The sequence below is a fragment of the Eptesicus fuscus genome, chromosome 1, assembly GCF_027574615.1.
Source record: "Eptesicus fuscus isolate TK198812 chromosome 1, DD_ASM_mEF_20220401, whole genome shotgun sequence".
In the NCBI taxonomy this organism is placed as follows: Eukaryota; Metazoa; Chordata; class Mammalia; order Chiroptera; family Vespertilionidae; genus Eptesicus; species Eptesicus fuscus.
In genome coordinates, this window is record NC_072473.1 from 131,458,567 (window position 1) to 131,482,867 (window position 24,301).

The 24,301-nt window shown below is 42.6% G+C and overlaps 1 protein-coding gene across 2 annotated transcripts; it reads right to left on the reverse strand.

Annotated features, from left to right (window-relative positions):
* Positions 1-577: 577 nt before the first annotated feature.
* On the reverse strand, positions 578-15,989 carry ZNF674 (zinc finger protein 674). Of its 2 annotated transcripts, none has more exons than XM_008152997.3 (4): positions 15,975-15,989; positions 11,397-11,523; positions 10,982-11,077; positions 578-2,142 (listed from the first exon to the last, which is right to left on the reverse strand). In XM_008152997.3, the coding sequence occupies exons 1-4, from the start codon at positions 15,987-15,989 to the stop codon at positions 656-658; spliced, it is 1,725 nt and encodes a 574-aa protein (XP_008151219.2). In that variant the 3' UTR covers positions 578-655. The 2 variants fall into 2 exon arrangements, with proteins under 2 accessions (XP_008151219.2, XP_054574604.1); XM_054718629.1 differs by having other exon boundaries at positions 10,964-11,077.
* Positions 15,990-24,301: the final 8,312 nt, after the last annotated feature.

Here is a 24,301-nt window from a genome sequence, read left to right on the forward strand (position 1 = left end):
TCTGCAGCAGCCCCCCTCAGAGGCCACTGATCTGGTCTTTGAGAGGCGCAGGGGGTGGGACTCGCGAATCCCGCCCCCCACGCCTCTCAATGACCGGATCGGCCCCTGGAGTGCTTGCCCCGCGCCTCTCAATCACCGGATGGGCTGCAGAGTCCCACGTGCCTCTCAACAGCTGGATCGGCGGTGGCACGGGGGGCGGGACTTGCGAGTCCTGCGCCCTGCGCCTCTCAATGACCGGATAGGCCACCCCGAGTCCCGCCCCTAAGCCTCCCGCTGCCCAATCGTGGGCGTAGCAGAGTGATGGTTATTTGCATATTACCCTATTATTAGGTAGGATTAAATCTGTAGTTTTTCCACAGCATAAATACTCTGATAGGCAATGGCATTTCAATTCTCTCCAAAGGCTTTCCAACACCAAGACACAGTTTTGCCACTTTTGAATTCTGATATACAATTTACCATGCATGGATAAGAATTCTGGGTGAAAAATTGATCACATTTATTATATGCTTCTGCAATTATACTTTTGTACATTTTATTAAATGAACATTAAATACTATATGAAGAATTTCTGACTTTTAAGAGTTACTTCCGAGGATGAATTGATATACAATGGAGTATAACTGCTACTGATGTAACCACACTTTTAAGTATATTAAGAGATTTTATCTCCTGAATGACTTCTCTGATGTTTAATGAGAGTTGACTTCCCACTGAAGGCTTTGCCACATTCTTTGCATTCATAGGGTTTCTCTCCTGTATGAGTTCTATGATGTACAATGAGAGTTGATTTCACACGGAAAGCTTTCCCACATTTGCTACACTCATAGGGTTTTTCCCCTGTATGAATTCTGTGATGTTTAATGAGAGTAGACTTCCTACTAAAGGCTTTCCCACAGTCACTGCATTCATAGGGTCTCTCTCCTGTATGAATTCTCTGGTGTTTAATCAGTGGTGACTTTTCAGTGAAGGCTTTCCCACATTCATTGCATTTATAGGGTTTTTCTCCTGTATGAGTTCTTTGATGTACAATAAGGGTTGATTTCTCACCAAAGGCTTTCCCACATCTTCTGCATTCATGAGGTCTCTCTCCTGTATGAGTTCTATGATGGACAGGGAGGTGTGATTTTCCACTGAAATTCTTCCCACATATGCCACATTCATAGGGTTTTTCTCCTGTGTGAATTCTCTGATGAACAGAGAGGTCTGACTTCCCCCTGAAGCTTTTTCCACATTTGTTGCACTCATAACTTTCCTCTTTTGTATGCATTTTCTGATGTTTAATGGGGGTGGGTTTCTCATAAAAGGTTTTCCTATGTTTATTGTATTCAGATTTCTCACCCATCTGAGTCCTCTGATGCATAAGGCTTGACTTATCACATTTGATAACTTCATAAAATGCTTGTCTAATGTGTGTTTTTTCATGTCTAATAAGGTGATATGAACTCTTAAAAGTTTTTGCACATTCACCACATACAAATGGTTTCTCTCCTGTATGAGTTCTCTGGTGTGCAATGAGGGTTGACTTCTGGATAAAGGTTTTCCCACATTCATTGCATTCATAGGGCTTCTCTCCTGTATGAGTTCTCTGGTGTGCAATGAGGGTTGACTTCTGGCTGAAGGCTTTTGCACATTCACAGCATTCATAAGGTTTCTCTCCAGTGTGAATTCTTTGATGTACAGCAAGGTTTCCTTTCTGGATAAATGCTTTTCCACAGTCAGAACATTCATAGAGTTTCTCCCCAGTTTGAATTCTCTGAGTTTTAAGGGCTTGCTTATGGTGGAAGGCTTTTCCATGGTGTTTACGTTCAAAGATTTTCTCTCCAGGTTGAACTTTATCAAGATTAGAATGGAAGCATAATTTCCAATATGCCTGATATTCATCTTTCTTTTTTCCATAGCTTCTATTTTGACTAAGAATGTTAAAATTATGTTTTGAACATCTTTCCCATGAATAATGTTTAAGGAGTCTTTGTCTTATAGAAACAAAGTCTGTGCTGGGATAAATATTTTTTGTGCATGTTCTTATTTCTTGGTCACTCGCATCCTTCAGTGTTTCCTGGTGTATAAATATAGCTTGCCACAGTGATTTATCTTGGCTTTCCTTGTGATTATCTTTCTGGTCATCAACTTGCCAGAATTCTAGGAAAAAATGCAATAAATCATCAAATTTGTAAATGCTCCTACTACAATGTTCTGGCATAAAATTAATTCATAAACATCCCGCTGAGAATTTCTATCAATAGATTTGAGCTGATGTGGTTAGACCCTCCTTATGCTCCTCCACCACTACCAAATGAAAAGGCAAAGAAATGCTGTTCCATATTTAACAAAAATAATTTAAAACACAGTCAAGCTCAAAATCAAGAAAATGAACTTATTACATGTGAAAAGTGAAGTGGGAATTTAAAGCGGAGGGATGAACAGAAACTGAAGCTTGAGGATTTGCAGGGGACTCCAGACCACAGGGCACAAATGTTCAGGAATGTAATTTGCACTTAAAGCTGGAATCACAAGGTGTTTCCATGTTTGTTTAACAGGAACTAGAAGGACTCCCCACTGGTCAAGGAAATTAAAAATAAGGATATTATCTATATAATAAAAGCCTAAGCGACCCTTATGGCAGAATGACCAGACTGGTCATTATGATGCTCACTGACCACCAGGGGGCAGATGCTCATTGCAGGAGCTGCCCCCTGGTAGTAGTGCGCTCCCACAGGGGGAGTGCTGCTCAGCCAAAAGCCAGGCTTACCGCTGGTGAGCATAGCAGTGGTGGCAGTAAGGATCAGCGAGCAGGCAGGCAGTAAAGAGTGAGGGGTGCCAGACTGTGAGAGTGCGCAGGCCGGGCTGAGGGAACACCCCCCGCTCCTGTGCATGAAATTCATGCACCAGGCCTCTAGTGTATAAGAAACAAAAAACCTAGTTCTATAACCCAATTCAAGTGATTATCAGTGTAGTACAACAACAATCTGAAAATTAACCTGAAAATTGGTTCTGTTATTAGTAGGTTCCTAGCAATGGCAAACTTTCCAAAAGGTATATTGTTATGTTTTTATAGTTTAGGGCTCACAGACCATCTATGGAAAACCAATTCTCACTGAAGAGCTCACAGTAAGCAATTAAAAACCTCACAAAGAAATGAATCATTGTGAGAGAGAATTGGCAGATACATTTAAAGATACTCCCATATTCCTAGAAATATAACTAGTAGAACCATATGGATTTTAAAATAAATACATTTTAAGTATACAAAAAAATCAGGTAAGAATTGGGCTATGGGTGAAAAATAGGAAATTTTGGGGAAAACAAATAGAAATATAAAATAATATATAGGTGTTGCTAAACTAGAGAGGTTGAACTAGTCACAGATAAAGACAGATTTAATGAATTAGATGACAGAGCTTGAGAAATAACACAAAAATATTGCATGAAGAGCTAACAAAATAGAAACATGTTAAGAGAAAATAGAGAAATGATAAGCCTTTTTGGGAGGTTGGCTCTTGGCTGACATCTGGGAATTTGGAGTTCAGGAATGTCCCCACCATTCCCTAAGAGATAAGGCTGCTCATGCAAACACTGTGATTTATGCTGAATATTTCCTTTCCTTCTGAGAGTCTGGAATTTTGGTATGTGCTAGGCCAAGTTTGTGTATCTGACCAGCCTCCAACAAAATCTGAGGGGTGGTGAGCCTCTAATAGTCTTCTCTGGGCATAAACATTACATAGGTTGCTGAATTTTCACTACTAGGAGAAGTGTGCCCTGTGTGACCTTTCATGGGAGAGAGAAAGCATAAGGGATACTATACATGAATTCCTCCAGAATCTATTAGTGTTTTACCCCTTATGATCTAATTATATATGCTCACTTCATCACTGTAATAAATATTAGCTGTAAACACAATTATATGCTGATTCTCATGAGTCCTTCTCATCTGAATCTGGTAGTGATCTTGGGGACCCCCTATCTAGGTAAAAAAAAAAAAGTCAAAAGATTAAAGAATATTTTCAAAGTCCTGAGAGAAGCTATCATTTTGTAACTCTACTCCTAGATAAATTATTTCAAAGAAAGATGACAAATATAGACATTTTTGGACAAGAAAAGACTCATGGCTAAGAATAATGCTTGGTACTTGAAATATTCAGGAGGAAGATGGCCAAAGGGGAAAATGGAAGTAAAGAAAATACAGCAAAAGCAGAAAAAAGAGGTAAAGAAAAAGCAGGATATATATAGAAAATACAAACAAGTAAAGAATACAATATAGTAATGGTACAATAAATAAATATTAACTAAAAGCTAACCATATTAAATTGTATTTTTAAACATCAGCTCTTTGCTTTCAAAAGACAATTGGAACAAAATGAGAGAGAAATGTTGAAAATAAAATTATAGTAAAACAATGCTTAATATTATACAAAACAGAATGAACTTAATGCCAAAAGCAAATAAGGTCAGAATATGAGCATATTATAAAGAAATATCATTTACATAGATGCAAAACTCTTAAGCACACAAGGCAAATTGAACTTATTTATAAGAGAAAAGAGAAAATACACCTAGTGATATTGAAAATGTACATACCCTACTAGGCATTCCACTTGTAGTGACACCATAGACAAATTCTGCAAAGGTGAGTCGGGATACATGTACAAGAACAGCAACAAAGCATTAGAAACAACCAAATGCTCACCAATAGAGGTATGGATTAATGAACTACAATATTCAGACATTGGCATGCTATACAAGAGTTAAAATGAATGAACTAAATGTAACATATTAGCATAGGTAAAGCTCAAAGTGCAACACTGAATACAGAAAGCAAGTTGTAGAAAGACCCCCATTGTTTGAGAACACTAATCTGGTAAATTTACAAGAAGAATGTTATATTAATGACAGATATGTAGTAAAAGTATAAAAACAAGGATTAGAAGGATACTCACCATATTCTTGATATTGTTTGTCCAGGGAGGGAATGAGGGGAGCAGGACTCAAGAGGGGGAAAAGTGGGAAAGATTTCCCTTTAAATGAAGTTCATAGTTTTCACTACTACACGCAATTAGACTTTTTAAAAACTAAAATGAGATTACCACTGATCCTCAAAAATAAAAAGGATAACAAGGGAATATTATGAACAACTATATGCCAATAAATATGACAATTTAGGTGAAATGAACAAATTCCTTGAAAGATACAAATTATCAAATTAATTCAAGATTAATCTGAATAACCCAATATCTACTAAAGAAATTGAAATTGTAGTTTAATACCTTCCCACAAAGAAAACTCCAATCCCAGATGCCTTCACTAGAGAATTATATCAAACATTTAAGTAAAAACTAATACCAATTTTACACAAATTCTTCAAAAGAACTGAAGAGATGCAGGAATACTTTCAACTCATCTATGACTTCATTATCTTGGTTGTGGTGATAGGTTCATGAGTGTGTACATGTCAAAACTTATCAAATTGTATACTTTAAATATGTGCAATTTCTTGTCAATTATACAATAAGGGTGTTAAAACAGCTAGATCAGTTCTTAAAGCCTTTCATAGCATTCGCAATGCTTATATTAGAAAAATAAGCTATCAAATTAATGATATAAGCTTCTATCTTATAAAACTAGGAAAAGAGAAAATTAAATTCAAACTAGCAAAAGGACAGAGATAAGATAAAACCTAGAATTAATTAAATTAAGGCTTCTACGTCTGGCCACAATGAAGTATGTCTATTGATTATTTCAACTAAAAACTTTAGACAAAATATGTAAAGCAACTACTTGAGGATTCTAACAAGTAAACAAAAGCATAGAGACTTGAAGGTGAACCAGAAAGTGGAAAAGCAGCCGTACATCACTCAGTTTTTTCTCACAAAACTTTGGCATATGAATCTCCATAAGACATGAGCTCATCCAAGAGCTGTGCATGCAAGGAAACCAAAACTTCATACAAAAGCTTTAAGAACTGAACTAAACTAAGATTTAAACCACAGCTCAAGTCTGAGACCAACACCTGAGTAACACATGCGTGAGACAGACCTAAAGCAGGACATCGAAGACTTTGAAAATTGTACAAAGACTTAACCATCACTCAAGTCTTACATTGACTCTTGAAAGGTGCATACACAACACAGATCCAAAGGAGCCCAGTGAAGGCTTTGAAAACTGAATTGACTGTAATCAACACCCTCAGATGGTGAGATGAAACTAGTGGTCTGAATCTAACCAGGTTTATTACATGACAAATGAATATTAAAAACAACAAAACAATCACCAGTATCTACGATAGAATCCAAAACTATCCAACATAAAGAACCAGCAAATTAAAGAAACTAAAAATAAATTTTTAAAAAATTTGTGAAGAAGATCCAAGATGGCGGCATAGATAAACATCTGGGCTGCTGCCGCCCACAACAATTTCCAAAACTACAACTATCACCCAGAACCACGGGAAAGCTGGCTGAGCGGAACCTCTACACCTAGACCGAAAGAGACGGGAGCAAGCAGGGAACAAACTCTGAAAAACTGAGGTACAGGGGAGTGCACACGATACGAACTGGCGGCAGAGCCCAGCTGGAGGCGGGCGTTGCTTTCTTCAATCCAAAGAGAGACAAGCCCCCAATCTCTCTGAAATCCAGTTTCTGGGGAGAGACTGGGCTGTCTGCCAGCGGGTCGGAGAGTGAGGGTGGCTTACTAACAGAGCTGCGTGGAGGTAGAATTGTTGGCTGCACCGGGGCGTGAGACTGCAGGATGCGGTTGCGGGGACGCGGTTGGAGGCGGCTCACTGCCAGCCATTGCTGTTGGCCATGCCCTAGCCTAGTGATGCCCTGAGACTCCGCCCTGCACAATCTACAAACACACCCAAGCTCCTAGCAGTGGCTTTTGCATATGAATGGCCTTCTCTATTGCAGTTTAAACTAGTAAACTTGCAACCCAGTACAGACAGCTCCAAGGCCTCCAAACTCCAAGCAGGGAGGAGAGGACGGCAGTTCTCGCTGTAGCTCCTGCAGGGTAGCCTCAGACAGCAGCTGAACTAGCCAATGCACCTAGTGGTCAGTGTGAGACACCAGATTTCAACTCCTCACACCCATAAGTGACACATTCGGGAGGTGGACTCAGTGAGCACCAAAGCCCCACTCAAACAAGTCCTGTACCACAAGCGTGTCTCCAGCACAGCAGCGCTTCCATTATAGACACAGCAGGTCCTCACAGCCAATTGGCCTGGAAGTCAATTCCTCCCAGTGTACCAATAGCAATCAAGGCTTTTAACTACACCAAGACTTTCCACTCAGCCCACAAAGGGGTGCACCAAGAGTGACCACCTAGGGTGATTGGGAAAGCTGAGCTACCGGCCCCTATAGGTCACTGACCACACAAAGCCACTCCATCAACACAGGGAGGCAGCCAAAATGCGGAAACACCGAAGTATGTCATGAATAGGAGAGATGGAGGAAAGTAAACTACTGGACGACACAGTGTTCAGAACCACATTTATAAGGTTACTCAAGAATCTTCTAAAAACCGCTGAGAAACTTGAAGAGACCTTCAAGGACCTTAATGAGAATACCAAAAAAATGGAAAAGGACCAGTCAGAAATTATGCATACACTGTCTGAAATAAAGAATATACAGAAACTCAACTGTAGACCACCATACCCAAAGAGTCAAACCAAAGATCTGGGATATGAGGAAGCAAAAAACACCCAACCAGAGAGGCGGAAAGAAAGAAGAATCCAAAAGTGTGAGGATAGCGTAAGGAGCCTCTGGGATGGCTTTAAGCGTACCAACATCCAAATTTTTGGGGTGCCAGAAGAAGAGAGAGAGCAAGATACTGAAAACCTATTTGAAGAAATAATGACAGAAAACTTCCCCCACCTGGTGAAAGAAATAGACTTACAAGTTCAGGAAGCGCACAGAACCCCAAACAAGAGGAATCCAAAGAGGACCACACCAAGACACATCATAATTAAAATGCCAGGGGTAAAAGACAAAGAGAGAATCTTGAAAGCAGCAAGAGAAAAACAGTTAGTTACCTACAAGGGAGCACTCATACGACTGTCAGCTGATTTCTCAACAGAAACTATGCAGGCCAGACGGGAGTGGCAAGAAATATTCAAAGTGATGAACAGCAAGAACCTACAACCAAGATTACTCTACCCAGCAAAGCTATCATTCAGAATTGAAGGTCAGACGAAGAGCTTCACAGACAAGAAAAAGCTAAAGGAGTTCATCACCACCAAACCAGGATTACATGAAATGCTGAAGGCTATTCTTTAACCTTTTGCACTCGGATGTCGAGTGTGATTCGACACTGTTAGCATCGGTAGCAGCTCGTATGTATTTGAAATATAAAAAAATCCAAATAAATAAGTTTGTATGAAAAGAAACTCCAGTTTTTTATTCTACTGCCGCGCTTTGTAAAATCTGGGGTATTTAAAAAATTAAATCCCAAGTAGAATAAAGGAATCAAGAAAAAAGCAAGCGAGTGCAAAGGGTTAAGAAGAGGAAGAAGAAAAAAAGGTAAAGGTAAAAATTATGAACAACAAAAAGACATCAAATACATACCTACCAACAAGTGAATCTAAAAATCAAGTGAATAAAAAATCTGAAGAACAGAATGGACTGGTGAATACAATAGAATCAGGGACATAGAAAGGGAGGGGATGGACAATTATCAGGGGGAAGGGGGTTTGAGGGGTGCAGGAAGAGATTGGACAAAAATCTTACACCTATGGATGAAGACAGTGGCGGGGGGTAAGGGCATGGTGGGGGAATCAAGTGGAGGGGAACTATGGGGGGGAGGGGAAAGAGGAACACCTGTAATAATCTGAACAATATTTATTTAAAAAAAATTTGTGAAGGAGCTGGGAGCAGAAAGCCAATGTGTAATTGAGCTAGATCCTTATCTTTCACAGAAGGGTGGCAAACTAAAAACTCCCAATAATTAAAAACAGAAACCCTGAGAAGAGGCTGCACATGGAAGCATGACTAGAAACACACTAGGATTACTCTAAATAACATATTGTTCAGAACGCCTACATAATATGAGCCCCCACTACTTTTAATATCTTACTAGAGGCCCAGTGCATGAAATTCGTGCATGGGTAGGGTCCCTAAGTCTGTCTGGCAATCAGGGCCAATCTGTGGGGTGATTGGCGGGGCAATTGGGGAGCCCCCACTGGCACCCACCTTGGCTGGCCTGGCACCACCCACTCACCGGCCCTGCCCCCCGCTGCTGCCAGAGGTTGCCTCCCTCTGCAGGGTGATGCGGGTCAATCTGGGGGGGCCCCCACTTGCACCCGCCTTGGCTGGCCTGGGGCCTGCTGGATGGGGGCAGCTCCTGCATTGAGCGCCTGCCCCCTGGTGACCAGTGCACATCACAGCGAATGGTCCTTCCACCAGTTGTTCTGCTCTTTGGTCGATTTGCATATTAGGCTTTTATTATATAGGAAGGAAGGATACTTTTAAAAAATGTTTTCATTGAATTTAGAGAGAAACTTTGATCCATGTCCTCGCATATGCCCCTGGACCTGGAACCAAACCCAAAACCTGGGTATGTGCCCTGACCAGAAATAGAACCAGTGACCTTTTGGTGCACAGGATGATGCTTAACCAACTGAGCTATACCAGCCAGGGCAATATTGTATACTTTTTATATAAGGGAATCAGAACTCCAAGGCTGGACTGTGCCTCTAGTTTGCTTTTAATCCTTCCAGGATACCACTGAAATAAGAATGAACTCACAGTCATTACAGTCCCTGGAAACATTGGAAGTAGGAAAAGGCATGCCATCAGTAGACAGGAACTCCTGGTGAATCTCTACAAGGCAGTAGATATGGGAATGACTGAGCAATAAAGAGGAAATTGTAGCCCAAAATGTCCCTGGGAGAAGCTACAGAATGGTGGGTGCACGCCTGCACAGGAAGGTTCTGAGAGAGAGAATGCCTCTGCCCAGTAGGCATGGGCTCTGGGAAAGGCACCCAGGAGTCACTTGGGATCAGCTGGGTCAGCATCTGACTATAGCTGGAGCTCTGACATTAATTTTAACAGCAAATTCAGATTCAGTCAATCTGAGGTGCATTTCTTCTTAGAGCCCAGGCCTTGATCATGTTGCTAGTCCATGAACCACACTGAATAGTAGCAGCATTCTAGACAGACTTATTTGGAATAGGGACACTGAGTGGCCACTGTGAGTGGGGGAGAAAGAGGAAAACTAACATCTGAAGATTGCCTGAATCCCCATTAGGGGTGCAGAGCAAAAACAAACAGATAAAGGAAAAAAAAAAGCAGCTCTGTCCAGGACTGAGGTATGGCTCACTGAAGCTTGCCACCATGAAGTAATGTCCCCTCCGATTTTTATTTCTTTTTTGAATAAACAGATAATACAAAAGACAAAAGAGTTGAGTGGGAAGGAAGTACTGATAAGAGGAGGAATATGAAAACAAGCAGTCACAAGTCAGTTTTGGAAGAGTCTGAGAGGAAATAAGAAGAGAAAACAGAGACCTGTGTGAATGTTGACCCTGTTCACCGTGAGGGCAGGCAAAGACAAGTGGGGTACCTAGTCTGGTAGAGTTAAAGTTCATTAGCAAAGCTTTTTGTCCACACTGATTCTATTAAACCAGGTAGGATCATTTCCCTGAGGTTGAAGACAAGACTCCAAGTTTCAGACTCAAAGGGCCCACCATATAGCAAATAAAGAGGAAACATCACACCTGCATCTACTTCTATTCTGATGAAAATATAAATGCCCAAGAGGGGAAAAGCCCTGAAAGTTCCAGAAAAGATGGAGAAGAAAAGGCTTGGCCCTTCTCACTAGGCAACCAGTGTATGGGGAGCATCCTGTGGATATCACAGCAACTCATTTCAACCTGAGTCCTGTCCTTAAGGCTGGGGCTCTGAGAAGAGCTCAAGGGCATGCCCAAGGCCAGGCTCTCACTGCTCTACTGTGTTCTCCTGGCCCCTGTCCTGACTGGCTGGCTCAGGCTCACCTGGACAGCTCTGTATTATGGGTTCTCCATCTTCCCTCCTGGCCTCTTCTCCTTGTCCGAACCTGAAGATCACATCCGGTGTATCCACCAGGTATCCTGTGGAGGTGAAATGACACAGGACTTTATTATTAATACTGGAGGCAGTCTAGAACCGAGGCCCATCCTTGCAGAGTGAAGATGGTCTGGCCTTGGTGACTGTCCCATGAGCACAGCTATTTTCCCTTCATGCAGAACATGCACATAGAAAGCGAGAGCACAAACATACTGTGCAGGGAGCAAACAGGATTATGAATTCTTGACAGTGAGCCTTAGGCCTGAACTCATTCACGGCTTCAGACACCCCTGAGCATGCAGCAGCCTACAGAGGGAGACATGAGTAGGGGTATTCTAGCCACACCATGGAGCAGTCCCTCACCCACAGAAACCAGGTGGCCGTAGTTCTCCAGCATGACATCCCTGTAGAGGTTCTTCTGAGAAAAGTCCAGTTGCTGCCACTCCTCCAAGGTGAAGTCCACAAACACGTCTCTGAAGGTCAATGATCCCTACAACAGCACATTTTTCTTTAGCGCTTGGGGGACTGGATATACATGATTTATATCAGCTGCCTACTCTGTACCTATCCTAAATATTTCCATCCTTGCCCCCACCCAGAACCCTGACAGATGAAGATACTGAGGCACACACAGTGTAAAGTTACTCACCCAAGGTCACACACCTAGGAATTAGGGATTAAAACCCATGTGGTCTGGTTTCCACACCCACATTTTTTTTTGGTTAATCCTCACCACAGGATATTTTTTTCCATTGCTTTTCAGAGAGGGTGGAATGGAGGGAGGGAGGGGGGAGAGAGAGAGAGAGAGAGAGAGAGAGAGAGAGAGAGAGATGAGAGACACATCGGTTGGTTGCCTCCCACCTGCACCCTAACCCAGGTGCCTGTCCTTGACTGGGAATCGAACCTGCAACCCTTTGGTGCACAGGCTGATGCTCTAACCACTGAGCACACTGGCCAGGTCTCCACACCTACATTTTAATACAGGACACTGCACTGCCTTCCTCTATATAATTGTCCTTATGCTGTTCACTGTCCACAGTTTGGCATAGTATAGGATATAAAGTGTTTATGTTACAAAATTATTTTAAGCTTTATGAAAAAACAGATTAAGTGTCAGAAATATCTTACCCTGGAAATTCATTCTTTCAACCCATATTTATTGAATAGTGACCAAGCAGTTAAGTTCCAAGGATGTAAAGATTAATAAAAACGAACACCTCCTGAATGGAAGGAGCTTCAGTATAGCAGAGGTAAAAGAACAACACTTAGAAACTCATATATGAGAGGGAGGGAGGGAGGGAGGGAAAGTGAGAGGGAAGGAGGGTTATCAGCCCTCAGAGGACAGTGACAGAGAAGACTATGAAGAGAGGAGAGGAAGATGTAAATTCTCCTTGGGGCTGACACAGAAGACTTCACAGAGACTACAGAACTAGAACAGCTCTAAATGCAGCTACTCAATCATGACTATGAGATAATAGAAAATATACATTGAGTGGCCAGATTATTATGATCTCCGTATGCATAATAATCTGGCCACTCAGTGTGTGTGTGTGTGTGTGTGTGTGTGTGTGTGTGTGTGTGTGTATTAGAGGCCAGGTTCATGAATTCGTGCATGGGTGGGGTCCGGCCAGCCTGGCCTGGTCGAGGGGACAATTTGCATATTAGCCTTTTATTCTATAGGATATACACTGAGTGGCCAGATGATTATGTGTTCAGAGATCATAATCATCTGGCCACTCAGTGTATATTTGGTATCTGCTCTCTGGTTCCTGGCACAGAGCTCCTAAAACCCTTATAATTTCCTAAATGATAAAATCACTAGGAACGCCTTCTGTTCTAAAGAGGTGACTCTTGATTGACTCCTGAATCGGGGGCTGGTCACTAGAAACACCAAGCCATGATTAGAAGCTTGGAATTTTCAGCCCCAACCACCATCCTCCAGAGAAAGGGCCAGGGCTGGAAATGGTGTTAATAATTGATTGTATGTATGAGGGGAAGCCTTGAAGAAATTCTTATAGTAAGGGATTCAGGGAGCTTCCAGGTGGGTGGACATACCCACATACAAGGAGGGTGACACCCCCCCAACTCCATGAGGACAGAAGCTTCTGCACTCAGAACCCTCCCAGGCCTCACCCTATGTAGCTCTTCTTCTGGCAGCTCATCTGTATCCTTTATCATATCCTGTGTTTCCCTTAGTTCTGTGAGGTACTCTAGCAAATTAACCAAGATGGGGAGTCACTGGAACCTCTGCAATCTATAGCTGCTTGGTCAGAAACACAGGTGCGGTAGGCAGTTAGTGGGACTGAGCCCTTAACTTGTGGGATCTGATGCTATCTCCAGGTAGTTAGTGTTAAAATTGGGTTAGATTGTAGGATGCCCAGTGACAGAGAAGTGCTTGCTGTGGGGAAAAACCTCCACACATTTGGTGACCAGAAGTGGCAGAAGGGAAGTGTTCTGTGTGAATAGTGAAAGAGACACAAAAGGGAGAAATACAGGCAAGAAAGACATGGTGGGGAAGAACTGGGTTTTCCCTTATACAGAAGGGACTCAATGGGTTTTTCCTTTACAACGACCAACAGTTCGAATCTTAGCTAGTCCATCATAAAAAAACAAAACAAAACAAAACAGGAAGCCGGAGGGTCTGTGTCTGGCCTGGTCAGCAGATTGAGGTAAAAAAAAGGAAGGTCTATGTTTGGCTTGTTACCATCAAACAAAAACTCACTTTTCTAAGTGCCCGGATTTCTGTCAGAGACCAATAACCCATTTATTTACACTCTGGATTCTATACTGTCACACCAACACTTGGTGGTCTTGAATTCAAGGAAACATTTTGCACCCACAAGGCTCCAATAGGCATTACGTGGCATCAGTTTTACTTAGCTCTGCAGAAGGATGAGACAGGAAGCAGGCGTTCTCAGAGCAGCTCACCCTCTCCTCTCACTCCTCCCAAATGATAGCTCAGTTGCTAGGGACCATGACCTCACTAGAGAAGACAGGGGGCCACCTGGCTTAGAAGCCCTAAACTGTCAAAATTTAAGATTCACAGCCTTTGACCTAGAATTCTCACTTCTAGAAAGTTACCTTCCAGATCAGATATGGATACCAACTGAAATGTACATAGGTATGTATTGCTATGTTGTTTATGGCATCAAAGCATCCTAAATGTACATCACAGAAGGTAAATAAATAATGGTATTTCCACCCAGTGGGATATCAATCAGCCACTTTGTAAATGGGGTACAACCCTGGGTGATTTTGTCCTCCAGGGAATAGTTGGCAATGTCTGTAAAATTTTTTCATTGCCACGTGGGGTGGGGGTGCTGACATCAAGAGGGTAGAGGTCAGCGATGTTGCTGAATATCTTCCAATGCATACTCAAGCCCCCTACAACACAGCATTATCTGGCCTAAAATGTCAAGAGGCCAATTTGAGAAAACCTGGGGCTGACCAAATACAGTGAAGTGAAAATGATCATGAAAAGGACCAGAATGTGCTGTAATATGTGAAAAAGAAACTAGAAAGAAAAAAAGATTCTTATTTCAAGATAGATAGATATGCATACCTGATATCTAGAAGAATGTATAAAAATGGAGATGAGGGGACAGGGGGACAGGAAGAATTCTTTTTCACCTTTTGTTAAACAAAGCTTTTGTTTGAATTTTTATCATATATACAAATTACTTTTAAAAATCCTCAATTCAATGCATTAACTATTTAGAATATGTTTTTAGAAATTTAGTATGCATATTCTTAAGTAAAAATGGTCTATGATTTACATCCTAGTATCTTCTTCAAATGTAAGGTTAAGTGGCTTCATAAAATGAATTGAATTCCTTTTCATCTTTCAAGAGCCTGGAAAAGCTGAACATAGAAATGACCTGGCCTTTAAAATTTTGTGAAAGTAGCAATTAATCTAGGATTTGGGAGGGCAAGTTTGAAGTGTGAATATCTTTGATTTAAAATTCCAACTTTCAGGTGTATTCTCCATAAATATCTCCACTACTGGATAGATACCTAGAAAGTTGTTCAAGAGGCACTGTTTATAATAGAAGAAGAAAATTAAAAACCTAAGTATCCACGAATAGAGAAAAAGTTAAATGATACATCCATACTACGAAATAGGAACTAAAATAATATTTATGTATTGACTAGAGGCCCGGTGCATGAATTTGTGCATGGGTGGGGTACGGCTGACCCGCCCAGATTGGCCCAATCGGGCTGGGCCGGCCATGGGGAGGGGACATGGGAGGTTGGATGGCCGGCCCCACCCCCTTGTCAAACTTCTGGTCAAGGGGACAATTTGCATATTGACCTTTTATTATATAGGATGAGGAACACCACCCAGAATATATATAATCAGGTGGAAAAAGCAAGATGGGTATGGGAGCTGGATGGCATTGGTGCAAAAACATGTATGACATTACATATGTATCTGTTTTTAGTTAATTTAACTGATGTAAATGCATCCACACCATGTTATCACTAAACTGTTAACAGTGGGCATCTTGTGGAAGAACGTGGTACTGGGGGGAGAAGAAATGGGACTGTTTTGCCTACTATTTTTCATGCATATTAAAACATTAAGCATGGATTTACTTCCATTATTTTCAACATAAAGAAAAAGCAAAAGTGAACTGGAAGTGAAGAAATGGAAGAAGCCAGACGGTTCTATGTATTTAAACCATCTTCTCTGAGAAGGAAGAGAAGAAAGACGAGGTGAATTTCTCAGAGGAATAAGATGTGAAAAATCTTTGTCTTTTATCTTTTCTTATTCTTTTTGGGGGGAGGGCAAGGATTGGAGAAACCTGAGGTGCACAACACGTTGAAGAGAAAACAGCCAGAGCAGAGGGGATTAACAGATTTTTCAAGGTTACATTATACATTCCCCAAAACTGCCTGAAGCTCACTGGAAACAAAGTAGGGGGAAAACGAGGCACTCACCTGGGACATGGCCATTCTGTTCTGCTCTGGACAAAGGATGGAGATCTACAAAAGCAGAATTAGGAAGGTCAAGGTCAGTGCAAACAGCCACGAGACCATAATCATCAGCCTAATAATAATCACCCTGTACCCTGGGTAGAATAATCTGGAAACATGGCCTGGTAGCACCAGTCTATTCCCTTGAGATGTTGCTAAGTACTTGTGAGTTTTGCACATGGAATTTTCCCCATTTCCTGGACAGATGTATAACTTGTGTTTAAAAACATCTACTCAGAAGCTATTAATAACCCGGTACCTCCTTTCTCTCAATAATTCTATTCCTGGAAATTTACCATAAAAAAAGCAAATACAAAGAGCACAAAGCTGCAAGGATGTTAATGTAGTTGTTTCCACCATTCAAAAATTTGGACTCAACTAAACCTCCAGCAAAGGGGACTCTATTAAAAAGTAAGAAAAACCGGCTGTATTTCTTTGGCTCAGTGGATAGAGTGTCAGCCTGCGGACTGAAGGGTCCCAGGTTCGATTCCGGTCAAGGGCATGTACCTTGGTTGCGGGCACATCCCCAGTGGGGTGTGTGCAGGAGGCAGCTGATTGATGTTTCTAACTCTCTATCCCTCTCTCTTCCTCTCTGTAAAAACTCAATAAAATATATATATTTTCTAAAAAGTAAGAAATACAAATAGTAATACCACATGGGCTTTAAAAATGGTGTGGATCCTGTTTTCATTTCTTAACATGTTTAAAATCAGGTTACAAAAAGCAACTGCAGTGTGATCCCATTTGTTAAGCAGTATGTGTGTACTAAGGAAGAGCAGTCTGGAAGAGCATTTATTAAAATGTTGACAGTTACCTTTGAATGGTGACTTCACCTTTCCTCTTTTGTTTATTTGCATTTCTCAGTTTTGACAGTGAATATTAATTACTAGTTAAATAAAAATTAAAAATTATTACAAATCCCTGATTATCACACTGAGCCCTATAGGTGACAGACCTTGAGCAAAGTCTGGAGGACAGGGCTGTCTTGCTGTGGTTTGGAGGAAAAGAGACAAACAAGGGCTGAGAGGGCTGGGAGGAGAGCCCAGCACTGGTCAGTTCCAATGGAGCTGGAAACCACTGACTTTGTCTCTTGCACCCTTTGCCCTTCATTGGCTCACCCCACCATCCCTTCCCCCTTTCTCATGATTTCGATTTGGTTACCATGCTCTTCCTTGTTGGGCAGTTTTGCAAAGAAAGTTTCAGCAAGGAGCTTTTGTGCAGAATAACATTATTACAAACCGTGTGGCAGCATTGAGACAACAGGGTTTAGCACTTGTAGCTTAATAAGTCATGCTCTCAGGCCCAGTTACAGTAGCATCAACGGAAGGCAGCAGAACTGGCCCTAACCGGTTTGGCTCAGTGGATATAGCATCGGCCTATGGACTGAAAGGTCCCAGGTTCAATTCCAGTCAAGGACATGTACCTTGGTTGCGGGCACATCCCCAGTGGGGGGTGTGCAGGAGGCAGCTGATCAATGTTTCTAACTCTCTCTACCTCTCCCTTCCTCTCTGTAAAAAATCAATAAAATATATTTTTTTTTAAAAAAGAAGGCAGCAGAACTAGATGACAGCATACCTAGCAAGGACTCTGAAGTTCCACAAATTAAAAAAAAACAAAACTAAAAACATATTTAAAAAACCTATTGTGCACTTCGGGCAGGGTAGAGGAGATTCAGTACTTCTGCTAGAAGCAGGTGGGACATTCATCTCACAGAACTGACTCAAATCCAGAAGTAGCCAATGGCAAAAGAGGGGAGCACAACGCTGTGCACACAGGTGTGTTGGGAGAGGAGAAAGCCTTGGAAGGCTGCTAGCGACCCTTCCCAGCTTGACCCTGACCTTGCAGGCACTACACCAAGGCACCTCCCTCATGGCAATGCCCCTCCATCTGTCTGTAACTTTCATCTCTCCAATAGTGGTCCCAGTGCCCACTGTCACTAGTCCTTCAGTATGGCTGGAGGTTGAGTCAGCATACCAGCCATGCTCTCTGAGTGGGAGGGAGGGGCAGAGGCCACTGAGCATGTAGGTCTGGGCTCTGGGCTGGGATTTCTCCAATTCCTGTCACACGAACTCTCCGGTTCCTAAGGAAGAAGGACTGAAGGGTTCAAAGATAAACACATCTTATCTGGGACCATCACTTGTAGGGAGCAGCTATAGGGTTAAGCCTCAGACTGACCTGTGGCAGGGGCACAAACAAATCCCAGCTTAGAGGGCACAGCCTTCTTAGCATAATTAAGCTTGACCTTATGACGCTCCCTAGAACCTTCCTGGGTAGCTGATGGGCTGTGGGAGGTGCAGCAAGTGCTGCCAAAACAAGTGAAACTCACAAGAACATTGTAATTATGGTGAACACTACCTTGTTTACCTCTGGCTATAAAGTAAAGGCTCAGCTTTCCCTCTGGATCTTTTTCTGTGGCCTCAGCCAGGCACAGGAGATCCGCCTAGACCCAGCTTATTCTCTTTGACTGTCTTTTCTACATCCTTCACCGCCCTCCCTCAGGCTTGAGAAACCCTTGGCTGAGCTGGTGCGGCACAATCGCTTTAGCAGCAGATATCTGTTTCTGACCTGGGAAACTTACCTCCTTCCGGGGCTTCAGACTGCGTCTTCTGTAGACTAATGAAGCCCAGGGCAGATAAGCTGGAGTCTGAAGTTGATGAGCAGTGGTTTCAGTTATGCACCCCGACTCTGGAAAGACAATGACCACATAAGAAATGCAACTAGCAACTTTCATGATGGAGTGAAGTTGAGGATGTTAATATATAAAACATTCAAATCTGTAAAGAATTTTTGTGAGTTTATTTGAGCCAAACTGTTGACAAATACCGGGAAGCAGAATCTCAAAGTACTGAGCTAATGCTCTGGAGAATGGCAGTTTTTCACGTAGTTTTATACATCACAACCAAAGGAGGAGATGTACTAGTAAGTGGGTTACGTGAAATCCCTTGGTGATAGATTAGGGAGGCGGGAGAAAGCAAAGTGGGGAAACCTGTGGGATTGGATAAAAAGTAAAATGATAGACACATACTTCCTTTACATAGGTGGGTACAGGGTAGTTATAGTCAATAGTTAATAAGATAACAATAAGAATGAGGGGGTTTGTGGTCTCTGCTATGGTGCCTTGATATAATGGTTGTGCCCTGAGGGGTCTGGGAAAAGGGAAGTTACAAGTTACCTGACATTCCACAGGTATGTTATCATAGATGCAAAATACCACAATAGGCTCAGTTAAGATGATCTTTGTCAGGGAAGATACCAGTCTAGGACATGACTACCCACCACAGCTGCTTTCTAATTTAAAACGTTTGAATGTCAGACCATCTTTTGTGGTGACTTTAGGTTTCTGAGTTTGCCAGGCCACCACGCAGGCCTTTCCCTGAGCTAGTCAGGTTAACCTGTGGCCCCTTTTCGTCCACAAGGAAAACCAGTGTGTTCCTGGACACCGGGAGGCACAGTGCCTCATTCTAGTTTTCAGTGTTAACATTTAGTAAGAGCTCAATTGTAGGTGGCCCAGGAGCTATGCCTTACTTCAGAAGCGTCTGAGCTCTGGAACCAAACTGTGTGCTCTGTCCCTTTTCTTCTTTTAATTAAAAGAAGTGAGTGCCCGCTATGTGCCTGTTCTACTTTCTTCCTATGGGAGATACGTTAGGGAACAAAATATCCGAGTTCCCTGATCTTGTGCAGCTATATTCTAGCAGAGGAGACAGAGTAACAAACTTGATAAATACGTTTAGGTACATTAGAAAGGCATAGTGCTAGACGGAAAAACATAAAGGAGGAAAAAAGGAAACGCTTCCCCAGTTTACTAGCTGTGTGACTATGGACAGGTTTCCGAGCTTTTCTGTTCTTCCTTTTGCTCTATAAAACCAAGATCATCGTAGTACCTACTCATAGGGCATTTACGAGGCACTCAATGAATCCCTCAATCACTCGCTGAACTCCGCAGTCCGTCCCGCAACACACATCGCACCCCTGCTCTGTCGCTGGACACCCCACCCCATGACCCCCCGGACCCTCCCCTTACTTTGCTCGCAGAAACTGACAGCTTCGGGCAGAGAACCGCAGGCTGCGGACTCTCACGCCCTCGGGGTCAGCTGAGCACTTCCGCTCCGCCACCCCGTTACCCCGGAGCCCGGGGTCGGAGCTCGGCGCAAGCGCAGAACCTGTGCGTCCCGGTTTCCCTCCCCCTCCGCCCCCCCATGACCAACATGGCGTCTTTAGGGGACAGTGAATCTGACGTGGTTCTCTGCGACCATTTTCCGTGAGGACTTGAAAGGCTGGGGAGAGGTCTCTGGGCAGCGAGAGGCAAGCGGGCTATTCCGGCGGCCCCTTTCCCCACCCGTGTCCCCTAGGGACTTGGTGTCCCTCCATCCTCCAAAGCCCCCCTATGCACTTCTTCAGCTCCTCCGAATAGATGAAGAACCATAGCGGCGCCTGCTGTTCACAGTGCACAGGGGCCCAGGGCTAGTCCTTCAGAGTTGGGCTGTCTTATCAGGCTCAGGGGTGTGTGTGTGTGTGTGTGTGTGTGTGTGTGTGTGTGTGTGGAGTGGGAGTGGGGGTGGGGGGGAATCCTGGAAGGGTCCTGGTGGAGGACCTGGGAACTGCACTTGGCTGTGGGGAGGGTAGCAACATACACAAATGAGGGAGAAACTCTGATGCCTGGTGCCCTGAAATAAATCTAGAGGCGACAATTTCAGGGACCCCAGAGAATCTGGCTTCTGCTCTTTCGAAAACTCAGCATAAAGTAGCAGACAGCTGCCCTCGCTAATGCCAGCTTTTGGCACCATGCTGAAAAGCCCGTAGTTCCCTTGAGGAAAGTTGTTCCCTGTCAGTATCTGGGGAAAAGAGGCCAGGTGTGTGTTTAGTGCTTGTACCTGTCTGCTCACCAAACAGAACTTGGGTGAGGCATGGCAGGGTCCCACTCAGAGACACCCCAATTCCTTCTGTGCTAGAGCCAACATACTGGTTTCTCTCTCTTTCCCTTTCCCCTCTGCCACTTAACTAACATTCCCCGGGTGGTTTGGATGACTCAGCCCAAATCTGCAACCCAGAATTCTCCGGGGAAGTGACTGTCCAAGCCTTGTGTAGAAGTCCCAGGAAAGGAGTCAGTTTTCTGTTGGGAATGTGAGTGGGGAGTTGCCCGCTACTGTGAAATCATTGTGCCTTTGGAAATGATGGCCAGGCTCAGAGGTATTAATCTATTTCCAGAGGAGAGGTGACCTGATAACCATCTTTTCTGTCATCACTATCAGGAGATAGGAAAACGTTAATAGAATTAGTATGACTGTCTTCTGAGGACAGTAGAGAAATCCCAGCTGCAGGAAAACCTGGCCGTTGGCCCTGGTCAGACTCCATATCCTGATTGTATAGGAACAAGTGCTTGCACAGGAAGAGAAGGGGCTGATTGTTCAGGTGAAGCCTGGTGACGTGCATACAGATGTTCATGCAATGCCAGCATTTTTTAGTGCGAATTTGACGTCTAGGAACCAAGATTCATGCCGAATATTTATTCTTCCAACCCATATTCTGCCTGGTCCCTTGGGCCTCAGACCCTCTTCTATGTCATATCTGAGGTCCACCTGTCCAGACAGCTGTCTTGATTGTCCAAAGGAACATCTCTAGAGTTTTAAGCCCAGGATTGGTCCCACTGTAGGCACCTGGTAAGTGGTGACGGTTTTCATTGTTCTTTCAAATATTAGGAACAAACTGCTGCCATTGCTGTACCTGTCCTTACTGTAGGATTTCCCTTTGCCATTTCCCTGCACATTCATGCCTATGCCTGCCACTAACCTTGCCCAGGGTCACCACTCATATCTAACTGAAAATGTTTTTTAAATGGCAGTTAGGTGTCTAATTAAGTTAAAATTTCTTGTAAAGGGTAATCCCAACAGACCCAAGTTGCTCAATTTTTTAACCTACCTGACAGCAAGAGTTGGACTTGTGACAGCTCTCCCAATAACGAGTGAGTGGAATTATATGGAGAGGGCATCTTTCTCAAATAAAAAAAGCAAAGCCTGGAAAGGAGTTTTATTTAATCATTAACCTCTTTATTCTCCCTTATTCTTGCTTGGAATGTAGATAATATCTGGGAGTAGGCCAGTGCTCTTGTATGAACCAGGCAAGAAACATGAGAACAAACTAATAAGTGGTTAAATAGTAAAAAACTGGGTCCCTGACAGGATCATTAAGCTATTATATCAGTCACAGGCTGGCTATCAACAGACTCCTTATTAAATGAGCTAATGAAACATCTTGTTTTCCTAGTCAGTTGAGAACCAACTTTCTGTTATTTGCAGCTGAAAATATTTCTGACTGATATAGACTGAGATTCAGGAGAACTTGATTGTAATTCTGATGTGACCACAGTCAAATTCCTGTACAAAAATAAATTGTATTTCTGTATCGCAGCAAAAACACATTTAGAAAATGAAATTAAGAGAAAACAGTTTACCCCTAGTGCCCAGATCTTGATATCTTGCCACCATTCCCATGGAAATGGAACCAGAGATTTTTAGATTCTGGGGCTGGGGCTGGAAGAATGCATGATGAGCATGGTTATCTTATTCTGTTAGAAAGCAAGAATGCACTTAAAGACTAAGGGGGCATGTCTAAAGGACATTGGGGCATCATGAAGGGCCTTCACTAGCCACTTTTGAGATCATTTGAACACCAAAAAGAGCAAGGTCTACAATTTATTGTACTACATTAAATAAAAACCCATGAGTTCATAGCGATACTCTAAACATGAACAAAAAGATAAAAGGAAATAAGGAGAAAGCTCTTATTGTTGTTGCTTTCCCCCCGACCATATAGCTGAGCAGCAGGCTGCATGGGGCTCTCTTATTGTTTTAAAATGAGTTTCAGATGAACAGAGATGGAGAGTTGTATACAGAAGATTTACTGAGAAAAAAATCATCTGTAAAGGTTAAGGAAGATAGAATTGGACAGCGGGAGAATTTACTTGTAATGCGGTTACAACTGAGGCCTCAGACAATACTACAGGGAGCTGTGGAGCTGGGATAGCCCTTCAGAATTGTAGCAGATTGAGGCGAATGGGCTGTATGTTTGTATTCCGACATCAGACATTCATTGGCTACTGCCTGATTCCTGGGCAGGGGTGGGAAGTGAGTGTGTAACCCTGAGTGAAGCAGTTCCCTGTATCTGAGAGCCATTCCCAATGAGAGACATAGCTGTGCGGTCAGTAGCTGACTTTCCCAGAAGCTGGGGGACAATGTACTGGCCCTGAAGAGGAGGTCTGAGCAGAGCCCCACAGTATTTACTACAGCAATTATTTATAGAAGAATGTCACCTAATAAAGAAAGAATAAATAATTAATACATCACTATTTTGAAAACCTCCAGGTAATAATTGATTCAGGCAAGGCATCTCAAAGGGATGTTGTCTTAGTCATCTTGAGTTGCTATGACAAAATACCATACATTGGTTGGCTTATTAACAACAGAAATTTATTACTCACAGTTCTGGAGGCTAGAAGTCCAAGATCATGGTACCAGTATGGTTGGGTGAGAGCCCACTTCCAGATTACAGACAGCTGTATTCTTGTTGTATCCTCACATGGTAAAAACGGGGTGAGCTAACTCCTTTGTCTCTTCTTATAAAGGCATTAATCTCATTCATAAAGGCTCAATCCTCATGGCCTAATCACCTCCCAAGGACCCATCTCCTAGTACTTGGGGCTCAGGTTTTAACACATGCATTTTGAGGGGTGGGACACAAACATTCAGTCCATAGCAGATGTTAAAAGCATTTGTAAAAGGGTTTTTAGTAGAACCAAAATGTCACTCTACAGATTATTTGTTAATTACGTAGAAAACTTAGCATCATTAGTAGTGGGTAGCACAGTAGCACCTATGAAGTATTCTTGACAATTATTAAGTATTTGTTTAAAATGCTTAACCTGAAACTGATCAAGCCTCTAGACCTAACTTGAAGTTTATAGAAGGTACAAGAGATTAAAGTTTAAATGACATCATGAAAAAAACAATCATGATTGTTTTGGGGAATTCTACAAGCTAACTGGCCTGGCTTCTTCTAAAAGTCAGCATCAGACTAACAGATCAGGGCAAGATGATGATAACTGTGGTGTTTTGATTTCCCTGATTACTATCTATCTTAAGAACAGAACTGTTTTGAAAGTGAAAAAAAAATTCACAGGCTACATTTTGAACAAAACATGGTAACATAAATCCTCAGGAATCCAGAATGCAAATGGATGAAACCTGCTGGAAACCAAGATCAACAGTAATTAATATAAATGTGAGAAGTCCAGCAGA